A 17,142-nucleotide genomic window follows, 5' to 3' on the forward strand; every position below is an offset into this window, starting at 1 on the left:
TCTCCGCTTTCAACGACGGCAACCGCCAGCGCTCGCCGCCACATCCACGAGATGGCCAGCCAACTGAACGGCAGCCAAGGCCTTGGGCAACGAGATTTCCTTTAGGAATGGAATCTGAATCCCGACCGCACAATGTGGCAACTCGAGCGCCAAGAGTTTCTTCGCTTTCTGAATCATTTCGCGCAGACTTACCCTGCTTCCAACGCCGACCCCGCACTCGTGGCCAACTGGTTCGGTCAGATCCTTGCCTTCCGGAACACACACGAACCCAATGCACTGAGGATCTGGTTCAATGGAGCTCGAATGCAGTCCATCGTCGCCCGCCAACTGTCCGAGTACCTGCGGTCACGAGGATATGTGTTGGCCAGCTTGACGTTCATCGTGAACGACGTAATGGAAGCTCGGGTAAGTATCTGCGAGCCTGTTGTCCTCTCCCTCCCGACTAACAGTGGCCTGATAACAGGGTCTCTCTCATCGTCTACTTCAAGATCAACGCCGAAACCAAGCCTCCGAAGACCACCGTCAGTTGAGCAGTCATGTCAACGCCCACCACCGAGGCCGCGAGCCAGCTCAAAACCACGTCCGAGCGACGTTTACTCCTCCCTACCTTGCTCACGAACGAGTTAAAGGCAACATGCAAGCTTCGAGCCTGATCCAAGGTGATGTTAGCGCTCAGCAGAAGAGGTCGGAATCGAGGGGGACGCGTGGCCCAAGAAGGGAACAAGACTCCCAAACAGGACTATGTACGAATTCGACGCCGTGCTAGGGATGGCATGCAGAAGAAGGGCCAAGCACAACCGCACCGAGATCTCCACATAAAGCCAAGACCACGCACGACGCAACTGGGAGCTAGCCTGGTTTCCAGATCAGACGCAACCACGGTAGTCTCGGGTAGCGAGTCTTCCACTCGAAGAAAGGGCGGTTGATTCTGTGTTGTTGCCGCTGTCCTTGCCTTGGCAGTCGTTCTGTGTTGCTGGGCTATGCGCCCGCAGCCTCTTTAAGGTTACCTATACCGGGAGAGAGGGGCTCAGCTGCTTGGAGATATGAGCTTCATCCGCCGTATGATGACTTATATGGATCATAGTACCCCGTGCGGCGTGCATGTACATTCGTTGTGGCAGCTGAGTAACTGATTGTGTAACAGTCAAGGGCTTGGGCACACCCGGCCGGATTACTTGAGAAGCTAGAGCGGAGAGAGAACAAGGAATCATGTTATATCAAATGAATTTGCAAAAGGAAATGGGATGGAGGAACCGGCAAATGCTACAGGTGTTGACGAAGATGTATGGCTATTGCTCCACAGATTGATAAACGCGTCATTATACTGCTAAGTTGACTCACTTCACTGACAAGTGTTTTGTCTTGCCTCGGAGAGATAAATACTCTATGTGGACAGTCTATCATGGGCTCCGGTGTCGGTTCCCGGATGAGCTTACAGCTGTCTCCCGAGTTTGCTTCCAGATTGGCCCCCAACGATGACCTGACCATTTCAGACAGCGTAAATCCGAGTCTACACGTGGTCTCTAATCCCGTTTCCTCCAGCTCCGCCCCTACCTGTTTGTAGCATACTGTTGCGATCCCCATCTGCTATGAAGGGTCGATTTGAGGCATTCACCTATGATCTAGCTCATTTGCAACTTCAAATTGAACATTCTCCTGCCTATATACGACAGCTACGTGCCAATCTTAGGATCTAGAAAACAAACCACGCGGATAAGAATCACGACCGAAAGACGAGTTTAGACTTAAAGAATACAAGGACAATTCGAACACGAACGCCCTCGCCAGTTCGTGCCGAACGCCGGGTTTCCACCACATTCTCATCGGATTCTAAACAGGACCTCAAGACGTCTATACTGACGCTGAGAGCGTTGAGGAACTTTGTGAGGGCATTCGTGCTGGAGCAGCCTCAAAGTCCCACATTCCATCTGAACTCTTACATCTCCAATCCTGCCCTCGTCTGTTCCCGCATGCTCCCGTCAGCTGCGACCTTGGAGCAACCTTGGGTTTGAGCTTGAGCCCAAATGACCTCAAGCCGCACCAAGCGTCGTGAAACTCTCGTAAAGCTCCAGTCAAGTTGAGCCATTATCTATTGCCTGTGTTAAGAGATCTGAGACGTCGGCTAGATAAGGCAGTTTCCTCCATCATCTGACAAAAATGAGGTTGTTAACTCGTCATCTTGGTAATATCCTTTCTCTCTATACCGGGTACTTCTCTAGTAATATCCTTCATTCGTGCAGTGTTAGACCCGCGCTGATATTGAAATCTGTTATATAATTCTGCAGCCCGCAACTATCCCGTTGCTAACTCGCTATGCCCTGTTTCAGTATAAAAGAACTACACGATCACCAAATATCGGAAGACATAAGATAAATATAGACATCGTCTGTCATAGTTTCTCAGTACGCAAACGTGTTTCCAACCAGATTTTCATAGCTCAAAGCTGAGGGTTAATAGTAAGTTTGTAAAACCCGTTGATGTAGCTGTTGCTAATAGGTCTGGCGAGCGAATCGAGACCTCCCTTGCACCTCATCTCCTCCATTAGTAAAACTTTTATTGAGAAATCCTATCCATGTTCTACATGTATGTGAGCCTGCTAGACTTTATATTTCAGTTGTTAAATTGCCTCTTAGCGGTGAGTACTGACGTAACTGTCTCGCTATGAGATCAGCACGAAGGAAACCAGATCAGGAAGCTCAAGTGGGCATTGAAGTATGAATACTTACTGAGTACCTATCAACTGGGATGATGGCGATCTCTTCACACTATCAACAAGGTACTCTTCTCTTCTAAAAGTCTGAGTGACGATTGTAATACAGTCTTCTTCCCGTGACAGAGTTGACGGAGCAGCCTACGATTAGTCATAGAGAATCCTACGAAAGCTGCGTCGAAGTCCCGCCAAAGCACCGAGAGCGGCCTCCCGACGTTGTAGTTGCGTAGTCTCTGCCGGTTGATGGTGCATTCTGACACTGCTGCTGCCGTGTAAGCAAAGACTACCGACAGCTTTCTAAAAACCCACTCTTCAACGGAAGTTCTTGCATTTCGAGGAGGCTAAAGGGTCATAAACGACCACCACAGCCGTCGATATGGTTATGGAGACCACTGATACCATCGCGACCAGCAATGCAGCTGTCCGCGTCGCGGTTTGAATTCCAAATGATGCAGCCATCGTGGGAACTGGATGCAGACGAGCAAGTTGCTCGGCTTCCAATCAATATCTCCCATAAAACAGCCATAGCTAGAACAGCATGTGGAATTGCATTATCCAGATCTATCTTCATTAGGTTCTTCTAAGACTTCTTTACAGCTGGAAATCAATTCTAGCGGGGTTGCAGTGTCGCTGTCACGACGAGCTCTGCAGCAGAACCCTTCGGGTGCCCCATTATTTCCCCGGACACACCGGCCGCCATGTGGGGCCGAACTCGGCGCCTATCGGGAATCCAAAAGATTCAGTTGGGTTCTTGACAATTCCCCAGCCGCTTTTCACACAAAGAGTCAGAAGCACTTTCTGTTCAGTACACTGAAGCGACTTAAGCAGCAGCGGCAGAAACTAGGTGTTGTGGTCCGGTCCGCGTTCTCCGGTCCGCGGACTCCGCCAGCTGAATAGCGGCATAACCGACATCTGAATTCAGCAATGACAGAAAGGAAGTGGGACTGAGAATCAGATGCATGTGTCCAGTATACTAGTGACGGTCTTCCCTAAGCAGATATCGTTGCTATTTATCTAGGTCTAGAGGAAGGCTTAGTAGATGAGACTTTAGCTATTAGTAGTTGTGGTTTGTGAGTTAGCGATATGATTTATTATGTGTGCCGACTAACAGCATAGGGCGGAATGCCGTGGGAACTGCAGCAAATGTAATAAGCCGCACAATATAATATAGCTACCCTTATAATCTAGTTATAAAAAAATTACTATATCTAATAAGTATATATTTAAAAGAATATACTAAGTATCTTACTAGTTATAGCCGCTAGCTAACTATAATCTTTATAAAGTTGCTTCTTATAACTACTACTATTAATATTTACTAGAAGAATGAAGGGTATAATAACTTAATTAATTTAATTATTAAGTCTTTAAATCTAATATATCTATTAAGTTCTATTTATTTAGTTAACCTCCTCTATTTTACTACCCCCTCTATATTATTATTAGTAATAGTCCTTTTAATTTAGTTTAAGTATTATTATTCTATTTTATTAGTAAATATCTTTAATATTTTAATTTAATATTAATTAACTTATTATTTAGTTTAAAATAAATTTAAAATATATCTATAATAGATATTTAAATTATTCTTTATACTAAAAGCTTATAAACTTAGCTATAATATTAATTTATATAAGGGATACTTATAGCTAATATATCTCTTTAGAAAAGTAGTTATTATATAGAATATATATTTTAAACTATATAAGCTAATAGATCTTATTATTTAATAACTTATTAGGGTTTTAGAATAAGTTAACTAATAAGCTATAATTCTTAATAATAGCTTTAGTTTATAAAGAGTCTAAAAATATTAGCTTATTAATAGAGATATAATAACTAAAAGGTTAGGGAATAGTCTATAGAAACTAAATAGTCTCTTACTCTATATTATAGCTAACTAATATATATTATTATTATTATTACTACTTTTAATATTATAATAAGTTTAAGTTAATAATATTATAAAAAGAATAAATCTTTAAGACTCTTATTATAACCTTAATTAGTTTTTATTTATTATTATCTATTTAATATAACTTATATTATAAAGTTTTTAATAACCTTATTAGCTAAAGCTATTATCTATTTAATATAACTTATATTATAGAGTATATATTAACCTTAATAGATAAATACTCTATTAGCTAAAGCTATTACTATTAATATTACTATTTAATAATCTATTTAGTAGCTATAGAGATTCTACTTATTATTATATAATACTATATATTAATATAGGTTAGAGATACTATTAATACTTTATATTTTATTGCTTTTTATACTAAGTAGATATAAGAGCTATATAAAGCGTAAGCTATATAATAAACTAAATAGTATCTCACTAGTCTCCTATTACTTCTATTCTCTTTTATTGCCTTAATATATATATACTATCTAGACGTTAAATACGTAATAGTGCCTCCTTTATAAGAAGTTTACTATCTTTACTTAATATATCTATTAGGCATTAAGAACGGCTTAAAGAGGGTTAAGTGGGGCGTAGATAGCTAGTAGAACCACTATATAAATAATACTGTGCACCTTTAATGCCCTCCTAAAACTATAGAGTCTAGTTCTAGCGGTTACTTCTACTAGATCTTATATCTAAAACTAGTTATCTCTAGTCGTCTATAGCTGTCTAGGCTAACCTAGCTTACTTATCCTTATGTCTAATGGGGGTATAAGACCCCTATCCAGCATAGAAACTAGCTCTACTGCTTATTAGTCGCTAGGCCCTATATAAGGCGTAGACTATAATTCCTATTACTATTAAAAGCGGACGCTTCTATAGCTATTTCCTTAAATGTGCGGTACTGCTAGATAACCCTGTCCTATTGAGGCCTTATATGTTACCTTTCCTATGTTAGCGCTATTATTTAATAAGAGGGGTTAAAGATTATACCTAGGATATTGCTTATTAAGAAACTTTTCTAAATATTAAATATTAAATATATACTTATTAGGTATAGCGAGATATCTATAACTAGATTATTAGGGTAGCTATATTATATTGCGCAGCGTATTGCATTTGCTATCCTTTTGAGGTTAAAGCCTACCTCCTCGTCCTAGTCTCCAGACGAGTTCCCAAGAGAGATGGCCACGCTCTCAATTGCTGTGTCGAAATCTAATCTTAGGTCGCTCGCTCTCTACAGATATCTCATGAGAGTCGCCGGAATTCTTGCTCGGGTAGCTTAGGGCTTGGTCCCCATCGTCGTTTTCAAAACCGCGGGATAATGCCCTTTCGTGTCGGTGTACGCAACCTCGCTATCGGCTTCTTCCCAATTCCATATGCCTTGGGATCATCGGTCACCTCAAGGACAGCGCTTGAAGTCGTCGCCCACTGCAATGTTTCGATGCATAGGGATTTGATTGGGCAGTTGGCGCATGCTGCGTGGGCGCTTTCTGAGGCGTGATCGCCACATATTTCATCCAAAAGATTCTATACAGACGGGAGATAAAGTACAGGGCGAAAGGCCAGCATCACCACCTTGACCGTTGGTCCAACCGCACCAGAATTGAAAGTCATGCTTTCGGCAGCGCGTTCACACCATCATTCCTCTCATCATCAACCTTTGCCTTTGCTCTTTTCCACAAGCCATATTCCATAAATTTGGAAACTTTCCACACTCGAACTCGTTTAAGTCCTCAAACAGACGTATCGGTAGGCAAGACAATGAAACACGAGACGCAATGGATGCGCTTGATTGTGTATAATTTGCTGTGCCTCTGTTTCTTCAAGCTGCGTCCTGAAGCCTCCTGGTCTATGTTGGGCTCAATGGTCGCAGAACCGTAAATCAGTCCATCCTTGCACAAATCTCAACTACCTTTTCCTCTCCATCTACCGGCTGGTCGAGATCCGACGAGATTTTCTGCGTTGACACCAACGATCTCAACTACGTTTGCCTACAAGGCCCGAAGCTCCGCAATCCCTCCTGCAGTGACATGGATCATTTCGACAGAACAAGAGCATTGATGAATTATTTTCTGCATTTATACTTACTGGCTGTGGCAAGAGTCTGCGTGGTGACCAACCCAAGATAGGTTGTGAGGGAACATTTTCCAGCGCGGGGTGAGAAACTGGCTAGGACGATACTGGCTAGGACGATACTGGCTAGGACAATACTGCCGAGGATGATACTGCCTAGGACAATACTGGATATGACAATAATCAATAGGACTCATCATCCCCGCCACAACCAAATGACCGAGTCACTGCAAACGGAGGTGACACTGTTAGTCCGGCACACGCACAACTGCTCAGGAGCGTTGGCAACTTAGTTATCACCAAAGCAGCAACTCTGCCAGGCTTCATGGACCGCCCAGCAGCTTCTTCATCCCGATCAATCCATAATTCGACTTGTCGGCCTTTCTTCAGCTTCCAAAAGCGAGGTGTCTTAGAAAAGCTCCCCTTTCATCCGCTGCCATTCTTCTTCTCGAGCGGCTGGTCATGGTCGCACGCTGCTTCGTCAGCAGCAGCAAGTCGTCGCGGTGATCCGAGGCCAGCGAGATTGCCGTGGCGACTTCTTCTAAGTAGACGTTAGCGATTTCTCCTAACTTTTCGTCGTCCAGCCCGCTACACCGAGTAGTCCGACGACTTCAACAAACTTACCACGACCATCGCAAGTTGCCGCGCAATACGATACAGCAAGCCTTCTTTTTCTGACTTCAGTTGAAATCTCGTTATACCCAGTGGAAGACTACTACAACCGTCCAAGGACTCCAAGGATGACGCTACCGAGTCGACACCCCTCGTTGCCGATATCCCATCGCACTCGAACGCCAAACGTGGCCTCACCAAATCCCTCCTTCTCTTTACCTATTTTGGCAGCCTTCTTTGCAGCATTGATGAGCCTCCTCTTCACAGATTGATCGCGGCTTGATATTTTCTGCCTCGAGGCGGCCAGATCGGCTTTGCGGATGCTGTTGAAATTGGTCCAAGCCGGCGCCAGCGGTACCTCCAGCTGCGCCATGAAGTCTCGCAGGATCTCTTTCTCTGAGAACCACGACTCATCGACCCCATCGTCGTCGTTTTAGTCATACTCCGGCATGTGCATTGAATGGGAAGATACAGTCCGTCCTTTCCGGGAGAAAACCTCCTAGACGCCTAGACGAAATCGACATATGGCTCTGGAGCCAAGAGCAGCTCAACGCCAGGGGTCTTGGTTGGCCTTGACGAGGGACTGAACAGCTCTCACGCCGGCTCCTGGTACGACGTTCTGCTAGCATTCATCTTCGGGTATTTGGAAAACGAGACCCAACTAGGACGAATGTTGCCTCGACCAAGCATCTGAGGAACATCAACCAAGAGCAGTCCACATCCTCAAATCGTCTGCACAAACACCTCCTGCATCGCCGTATCAGGCACTGGCGGACTTACGCCAATATCCAGCGTGCCCAAAGCCACATTGGAAGTCCCTCTGTTTATTTCACACGAAACAAAGACCCACTACCTCCTCAAAGAAGTGTTTAGACCGAGAGCCAAACGTCCGGGATATAGTACTCCTGAAAACAACCTACAGATCCCACGGCATCAACAAGACCAAAAGGCACACAAGCCGCACCCTACCTCACATGCGTGTCACATCCGTTTGTCAGCCGTCCCGAAATTTCGCGTGGTGTGCAAGCGAGGCCTCTGTGGCCCGTGGTGGTGGGCTGCACGCTCTTCAACCGCACAAGCGTCTCAGTACTCAAGAAAGACGGGTACATGAAGAGAGAGTCGTGCTACGGTGTGGCAACGACCATAAAAAGCTAGATGCTGGTTCGTCTGTCAAACACCAGGGCTAGATCGACCATTGAGACTTTGCCAATTTGGCGCGCAGTACGAAGCAGCAACACGATCTTCCCTGGTCGAAGACCCATCGAAATGGCTGTCCTCCTACAGCTCCATTCCGCCAAAGGCCACTTCAACCGATCTAGAAGATCCCCACCTGTCTCGCTGGATACAACATGTAAAAGGCAATTTCCGATGTCCCGTTCCAAAGGATTACTCTGCATCTGACTACCCTCAAACCTTTTCATCTTCATCGTCGCAAGACCGACTCATCGCCCAGCGCAAACCTTTTACTCAAGCCGAGTCTCAAGGGACAAACGGGCTGTATGCGACTACCCGGTGCCGACTGCCGACCGCTGGTCACGAAGCGTTGACTAACATCGCTGAATACAGACGGCTTCCTACTCTTTCTTACACCGCTTCTATTCATTCTCTTGAGAAATCGCCCGCCCGGTCACCGAGGGCCATGCGTTTCCTCAGCAAGACCTGAGAGATTGTCAGCGTCCCCACAACAACAGCTGGACACCGAGTCCAAACCTCTGAGCCAACAAAACTCGTCAGCTTGACGACCCGGTTGACTACGACAGCGCGTCAAGAGCAGCGACCACAAGACTCTAAACAAATGGGTCGAACCCTAACCGCTGCGGCCGTGACTTGGTATCTGTGTTCGTGGCAGCTCTCGCCGTCCTCTGATATCGTGAAGACCGACACAATCGACAATGCACGACGAGACTTCTCCCTCTGTCTCTCCACAGCGCAAGACAATATCCCCCCCTCCGCCCTTTCGACCGGAACGGCGTAACACGAAATCCTTGCTTGATCCGAAGACGGAGAACCCCAAGATCCCTCCCTCTGACTTCTCGGCGCAAGACAAGACAGAATGCTCCCGCCCGCCCTTCTGGCGAAGGGCACAATACAAGACTATGGACGCGACGTCATATCAGCAGCTGAAGCCAAGGAAACGATGAGAGCCCTGCTGTTGATAACCAGCGTTGCCACAAACAAGAACGCTTGGGGATCTTAGATCGGGTGATGGGGGTCCAGAGAGTGCATCAAAAAGAGGACAAGCTGGTGCGAACCCGGAATACCCAAGCTCAACTTCGTCTGCTCCAAAAGTCAAGGTGACAAGGTTCCACGCATCTACTGACTTGCTGCCCAAGATGAAAAGCCAAATTTTGTAGCAGACCTAATGGGACCGTCATGCAAAATCGGTTCTTTTATTCTGTACAATCTCAAGCTCAACCTCGACCTCAAGACCCGTGACCGCGACCGCTGGCCGGCCAAGTACAGGACCCGCAAGACCGGCGGCCAGGAATGGGGCAACTAGCTGCTCTGTCCTGCGCATCGATTTGAAAGACTGCAATCTAATTATTCCCGTTCTGCAGAGTACGGAAACAAGCAAAGGCCCCGGGCAAACCAGTCTCAGAAAACACTCTGGGTGGTTGCGTCGGAAAGTAGAAATCTATTCCGAAGCATACGTGTTGTCTCTCGGCTTTACAACAGCCATTGCCAGTCGCTGTCTTGTTGGCATCGTCGGCCTGTGCCGCCGACCCTTGCTGCAGGCCCTTGCTGCCGATCGCATCGGTTGCTTCTCGGAAAGCCCTCGCCCTCCTCGCGATTTCGAAGCTATGAACTGCTCTCGAGGCGCTGAGTAACTGTTGGAAAGATGCGGCACTGTATGTTTTCGAGCAGGGAACCCAGAACCCTCTACATCCGAGCCGCGTCGTCATCTCCTATCTGATCTGCTTGTCGACATCGGATACTCATGGGTGCATGAAACTGTTTTGCTGTTTGTTATCAGGCAGGGGCTTTCAGCAATCGCCAGGTAACTTGGCGCGGGCGTGTCCTTCTCGTCTGCACATCGACTTTTCAACATGTAGCCGTCACGGACGACACTCCGCGGCTCTCAATTGCCATCATAACCACCACAGGGCCTTCTAATCTTTTGTATGGCGCCTTCCCATCACTCAACACGAAGGATGCTCTGACAACCCACCTTCGAAAGCCCGTTGATCTCGTATCGCCCATGGAATGAACCCGAATCTCGAGGTAGACCCCTATCAAAGACGCCATCGAAGCCATTATCGCAACCGCCGCCGACGCCTGTATTCTACAAGAGGCAAGTGTCGAAGTTCCGCTTTACGACTGATTTATCCCAGCACACGAGGAAATTCATACGGCGGGCAATAGCCACAAAAGCCACGATACAAGTGTACTCTACCCAGCACTGGATCTCAATTAACTACATCAAACATATCGGAAAACGAACTTCCTGAATCATCACCCGAGCCAGGTGTACTTTTGATTCACCTCTACCGACACGTTCAAATCAAAACTCATGTGTGACGCAATCAGGAGTCCGACGTTATTGATGGAAGTGAAGACAAAGCCATCTTTTCCTGCTCTCACAGTTGATGAACGCCTTGCATCATGAAAGTCGATGATGATGCTCGAGGCCACTATAAACCCATGAATCCACGGGGTCATTCGGAGAATCAGCAAGGGCGCCGCATATGAACACTGTATTCAGCGTCCGTGAGACTGCTTGCGCGTTCCCGTGTAGATGATATGAGGACAACAGCCGTGAAAAGCTATTCCGAAGAACTCCTCCAAACGTGACCCAGTCGCGTATGATCTCGCCAGCCCTCATTAAAACCATCGAACCGGACTACGGCAGATACAATACATCTGAAGAACGCTGCGACAAATGAAGAAAAGAAGGAACAAACACTACGAAAGCTGACCAGTTTCTCACCTTGACAGCTTGAGTAGTGAAACAGCGCGAAGCTAGGGCTTGCGACACGCGCGAGCAGTACCAGGAGCCCTAGGAGCGCTTCGGGGCTACTTTTTTAATGGACCGATTTTGTATTCCAACCACTCTGCGCGAGAAAATCGTTTGTCGTCAGCTCTGAGGGCCTTAACGACCCGAAGGAGGAGTTTGGGACTGCTCTTCCTTGACGCAGAGCTTCATCTGCGAGAAGATTACTTCGGCTTCCTTCGAGCATTGCAGCGATGAAAGTGACTAAAGTGGCTCAACAGAAACACGAAATGTGAGCGATGTTATGAATTCCGCCGGCGGCAAAGCACTTAGGCACGATTCTCAGGACGGTATGTTCACGATGACCACGCTACACATGTCTCCTGCCCCCTGGATGCATCCTCACATCATTCACTGAAGCTTGTTCAAGGACCACGGCTGTTCGCTGCCGACATGCACAAGAGAGATGGAGATCGAAGCACGAGAGCTTCACTACACTAAGTGAGCCAAGTCCAAACAAGCTCCAGGCATAACGAAGTCGACGCTGCTGATTTTGACTTGCAGGCAACGATGTCTTCCACTCAGCGGCCATTGAGATAAGCACAAGGCGCTAGCGCTATTGGCGATATTGGACGATGTAGTGCTAAGGCAAAGAAGGATATCGCACTAGGCTGAAGTATCGCAATTGTGAGAACGGCCCTGTCAGCCAATAGGACGTCAACATAGTGGCATTAATTGACCATTAAGGGGTATTAAGCAGTATTAAGTGGCACTAAAGGGTATTAAAGGATATCAAAAGATATTGAGAACTGTCGAGGAGTCATTGAGAACATTAAAGGAAACGTGGGGCTGTGATGCCGCTCGACGGGAGTTTTTGAGAGTTGGTGGGGAAATACTCTCGGCGTCTAAAGGTATGCAGCCTGTTCTACCTCTGTTTTGGTGATGTACAAAGCGACTGCTCGTCTTCCGGTTCTCATCGGACGTCAAATGCGAAGACATCCACAGACACACCAGCTGGCGCAGGCGTTTGCACGGGAACGAATCCAGCTCCCCATCGCACCAAGCCTCCAATGCAAATACTCACCCACCGAGTTTCATAATCGAAGGATCTCGTCCCAGCGTCTAATAAGAATACGTGCGAGCAACCTAGAACCACCGGCCGTTTTTCATGCCGTTTGCTGCTGTTTCTTGGAAGATTCAATCGACACATGAGTCTGCAGGAGACGTGAACGCTTGCAAAATAGATAAACAGCGACGCAGGCTCTCTAAAATTATCTTGATGCGACTCGATCGCCTCCAAACTAACTAGAGACAGGACCAGCCAGATTTCGATATTTTGTCGGGAATCCAGACCCCGGCTGTGGCTGCATATTTTTCACGGCTGCAAAATATCCCCACCTACCCATTTTCAGCAACTAATGACTTTTGCCGCCTGCTGGTTTGAGTGGCCGACTGTAGACACTGAGGTGTGACCAAAACAATTGGTCACAGCAGGCGATGAGGTGTGACCAGTGAATTTGGTCCCGGCGGATTAGGCGGCGGCAGCTGGCAGCTTGCTAAGTCAGCAACCGATCAATCAGTGGCTGTGTGGCTTATCCAAGCCCCAGGATCTATCCCGCCTCCGTCCAGTTGGTCCAGCAAATGAAATACGCCGCGCAATACAATGCAGCCACCCTTATAATCTGGTCATAGATATCTCGCCATACCCAACGAGTACACATTTATCCAGTTGGTCCAGGGTTGCGGGCTTGTGGCTGCCCGGGCGTGTCGGGTGTAGGCCCGGTAACCGGGCTGGAGCTTTCTATTTCGACCTCGGTGGCGCGACCTATCAACATTCACTTTGAATGGCAATTTTCTTCTTCTGCTTCTTGCCGGCACAATGAAGACCTAGCCCTCCTCGCTCCAGCGTTACACCCTAGCCTCCCTCTCTCGACATGGCACACTTACGTCTCGTCCTCACGGCATCCCCAGCAAACCTCGTTGTCTCCCCAGACGCGAGGCACTCGACCAGACACCGAACAAACAATCTGCTGCTCTGGAAATGACCCCGAGCAACATTCCAAACAAATGGAATGGCAGCAACAGCAACGACGACTCTTTCGCCGCCATTCAATCATCCATCGAGCGTGACCAGGCCATGAGCCTCGGGCACCTCGACTCTGCTTCCACTCTGGCTGGCATTTCTTCTCCAAGACGATCAGCCTACACCTTGCGAGATAAAAGCGAACGCGACCATGAATATTGGGCTGGGAGTCGCGTCCGGGCGTCCAAGCTCTGTCCGCTTCAAGCTGCTGTCTCCAGATTCCAAATCTGTTCATGATGGGGGACGCTGCCTGTAAAGCTGACTGCTTGTAAGGCTCGCCACCATCCTCCTCCTCAAACGAGGCGAAGACGCAACATTTCGAGTTGAATACCAAGCTGATGACCATCAAAAACATAGCGACGATAACGACGACGACGAGATCACTGCTTTGCTGGCCAAGAGGCGGCGCCATTCCTTCGGATCCTTGGGGAGAAGCCCACCCCCATATCGACATTAACAGCTGGCCCAGATTACAACTACCTCGTTCACTTTGATCTCGTCAAGTTTGGCCCAATCGAACGCGACGTCATTCTCAACCGCCTTCAACCGTCCGTCGACCCCCGCTCCGACTCCGCCGAGGACGATCTGAAAAATAGCGACAAAACCATCCCATCCCTCTCCGCGCTTCAGAAACAGCTATCCAGGGTCCTCTACTGTCTAGCGATTTCCAACGGCAAGATCCGAGCCATCCCGAAGAACTGGTCTTCGGAAGCGTCCCTTCGTTCCAGCTCGTGCTTACTGGGGCTCGTCGAGGTCCGAGAACACGAACTCAACGTCACAGTCTTAGTCAGGGACGATCCATCAGAGACCACACCCGCCACACCCGCCAGGTCAGACCTGGCAGAACTTACGAAGAATGCTGATTTCATGATGGGCAGCGTACATGACTGTGCGAAGCGAGCGGCGGTCGCCTCTGCCTGCACCCACACCGCCGCGGTCAAGCCTTTGGCCACTTCTCCAACTGGCTCAAACGAGAAGAATGGAGTCAATTACGCCCTTCAGAGCCTTTGGAAATGGCTAGGACTTCGCTGGTGACAGCCAACCTCGACTTTCCCGAAAAGGCCTCGCCTGATCACCACGGCCACAGACGCGCGAGTCTCTCTCGGGAACAAGTGCTGGTTCTCTACGCGGCCGTCCTTGACGAAGCGGACGCTCTGCTCTCTGACTTCATCCCGCGAATCAACCACACTGTTGCCGTTGGTGCCTAGCCAGTAACCCCAAACGCAGCGCTTGACGAACGGTGCGCTCGCTTCTTGACAACCCCTCAGAATACGGCATCGCACGGATCCATTGCGTCACTCCATTCCCACGCTCCATCGCGGCTGGCATGCGGGACCGGGCTTGCTCGGCAGTTCTCGTGCTCCGCGATGTGGTCGCACACAATTCGCCGCTCATTGACCGTGGCAGCAACAGCGCCGGCGGCAATGCCATCGTGTCCGAGTCTGCAGCAACCCTGTCCCAGGCGGCCCATCATCGCCGTCGACATGGTATTCGCCTACCGGTGGATCTGGATGAAGTCTGACGACCGCAACCTGGCGACCAAGATGAGGCGAATCAACTTCGTGGCCGTCATGGCCGACATCGAGAGCAAGAACGACAGCGCCCGCACACCCGAGGGACTGATCTGATTCTGGAGTCGGTGGCATACGGAGTACAACCAGGAGCGTCCCTACGTATGAGTGAGATTATTCTGCCCGCAGCTGCGGCGACGATACGTGCCCGGTCGGCGGAAGAATGGCAGCGGACTAGGTAAGACACCGAGCCTTATCGGGAGCTTGTTTTTCTAGCCGACAACCCTTTTCTAACAAGACTTTGAAGTTCAAACGTGGTGAAGACAACAGACACACATGCAAACACACGGATCATCCAGAATACTTCACACCGGCAAGACGATACAGATTCTGGATCGCCGTGATCCCATGCTTAGATACGGCAAGCACCACGGAGGTGACCGCCAACCGCCGCTCAATCCCAATGGCCGCCGCAAGGATCCTCATACGCTGCCTCGCCTCTCCCATCAGCCCACCCTCTCCTCCTCGCTCTTTCTGCTGCCGACGACTCCATTCGTCAGCAGGAGCGCGGCCGGGTGTTGATCTTGGCCTGGTCCCTGAAGAGGTTGAATGGGCCTGCGCCGACCATTCGCAGACGAGTTCGGGCTCGGGTTCGAGGCAGCGTGGGGTCAATTTGGTGTACTAGAGGGTCTTCCTCCTCCTCTTCTTCGCGCAAGAACAGCGGCTGCTGTCGCTGCGGCGGCTAAGGGTGAGGAGGGGGATGGTTCGACGCGGAGGATCGCGGACAGGGAGACATCGACCGGGCATGCTGCCGCTGCTCGGCTGCTCTCACCCTGGTCACGTTCCGATTACTGATCGCTCCAGCCGGGGCGGCGGCGACACCGATAATGTCTACTGCGGGAGAAGAACTGCTCACCACCGAGATGGCGGCTCTGCAGTAGGTCCTGGGGCTGCTCCCAGACTTGCGGCGGCGGCGGAACAGGAAGAGCGGAAATGGCGGCATCGTCTCTTGCGACAGTCCTCGACGTTATTTCGAACGCGGCGGCGGCGACAGCTGCCTTAGCTATTTGCACCCATCCCATTCCGAATCGATCCAGAGGTTAGTGTACCCTTTCCAACGGGCCGTCTGCTGATACTGGACCCCGCGACCGAGCTCCGCGTTACTCTTTGGCGAGCTTCTTGAGGCGGTACTCGAAGGGAGGTCTTCACCTCGGGGGAGATGGTGAGGACAAACTCGGAATTGGCTTCGATACTCTAGTCATCGGGGCGTAATGGCAGGCTAAGGCTTTCGAAAAGGTACAGTGAGACGGAATTGCTCAGGTGTAGACGGTGGCGGGCTAGGTGCGCCTCAACGGCGATGATGTCGGCAGGGCCCCGGTTGAACCGGAGCATGCTGGAGCCGACGAGGCTGATGAAGTCACACTACGGGTGATCTGCTGCTGTGAGGCGAATGTGATGTAACGGACGGTGCAGCGAAGAGCATGGGACAGGGAGCTATTGGAAGGGAAAGTGAACGGAGGGGCGAATGGTGGGTGACGGAGTCCGTTTGCTGGTTGGGATCATGCTGGGTTTGTTTGCGCGGTGGTGGTGAAAGTGTTCAAGGAAGGCAGACAGCGTTGTTACCTCCTATGGATGTCCGATGTGGACGAACAGATTCGTGTCGGAATTTCTCTATGTATTGGCTTCTCAAACCGCACCATCCAACCGGCATGACGCAATCAAAAGCTGCAATCCGTAGTGAACAACAGCCAGACACACATACACACCGGTGTAGTTTCCGTTTTCGTTCTGGAACATGTTGAGCGTGTGCTCGACGTCAAGCTACCTCGTCGCCCGGCCCGAGGTCTTTCCCTTCCCCCCGATCCTCTTCCTCGCCGTCTTGGGCTTGGCCTTAGTTGGTGGCGTTGCGAGCCTGATGCCGGCTCGCTATAATGAGAATGGCAACGAAAGCGGTGGTGGTTTTGTGGACGAGAATACCAGAGCGCTGGCCGAGGCCGTCGACTTGCAGACGGTGCTTCAACATATGATGCTGATGGGCAGATCCGACTTAGGCTGGCTTAGTTGTGCTACGACGTGTAGACGAGATGGCTGTCGAACTCGCGACATCTTTGATATGCACGATCTGGGTACAATATTGCCGTTAAATGGGGAAATGTCCTCATCTCCTCATGAAAAGGTGGCGCCCCATCCAACCAGTCCACCATGTAAGACCACATGCATCTCTGGCCCCTGGAACCCGCTACATCACAACTTCATCTTACATTAGTATCCATCAATGCCCACCGTCAGACTCCGCAGACCTCGGAG

General features: G+C 49.4%; 2 protein-coding genes across 2 annotated transcripts; both read left to right on the forward strand.

Moving 5' to 3' along the window:
• Positions 1-132: 132 nt before the first annotated feature.
• On the forward strand, positions 133-14,532 carry CkaCkLH20_13024 (uncharacterized protein; the record flags this gene model as incomplete). Its single annotated transcript, XM_038895735.1, has 4 exons — positions 133-405; positions 464-521; positions 13,794-14,154; positions 14,226-14,532. The coding sequence occupies 4 exons, from the start codon at positions 133-135 to the stop codon at positions 14,530-14,532; spliced, it is 999 nt and encodes a 332-aa protein (XP_038738947.1).
• A 216-nt stretch (positions 14,533-14,748) lies between these two features.
• CkaCkLH20_13025 (uncharacterized protein) lies at positions 14,749-14,952 on the forward strand (the record flags this gene model as incomplete). The annotated part of the gene is made up of 1 exon (XM_038895736.1): positions 14,749-14,952. One exon carries the CDS (start codon positions 14,749-14,751, stop codon positions 14,950-14,952), a length of 204 nt encoding a protein of 67 aa, XP_038738948.1.
• Between the last annotated feature and the right edge of the window lie 2,190 nt (positions 14,953-17,142).

Source organism: Colletotrichum karsti (genome assembly GCF_011947395.1).
Source record: "Colletotrichum karsti strain CkLH20 chromosome Unknown Scaffold70, whole genome shotgun sequence".
In the NCBI taxonomy this organism is placed as follows: Eukaryota; Fungi; Ascomycota; class Sordariomycetes; order Glomerellales; family Glomerellaceae; genus Colletotrichum; species Colletotrichum karsti.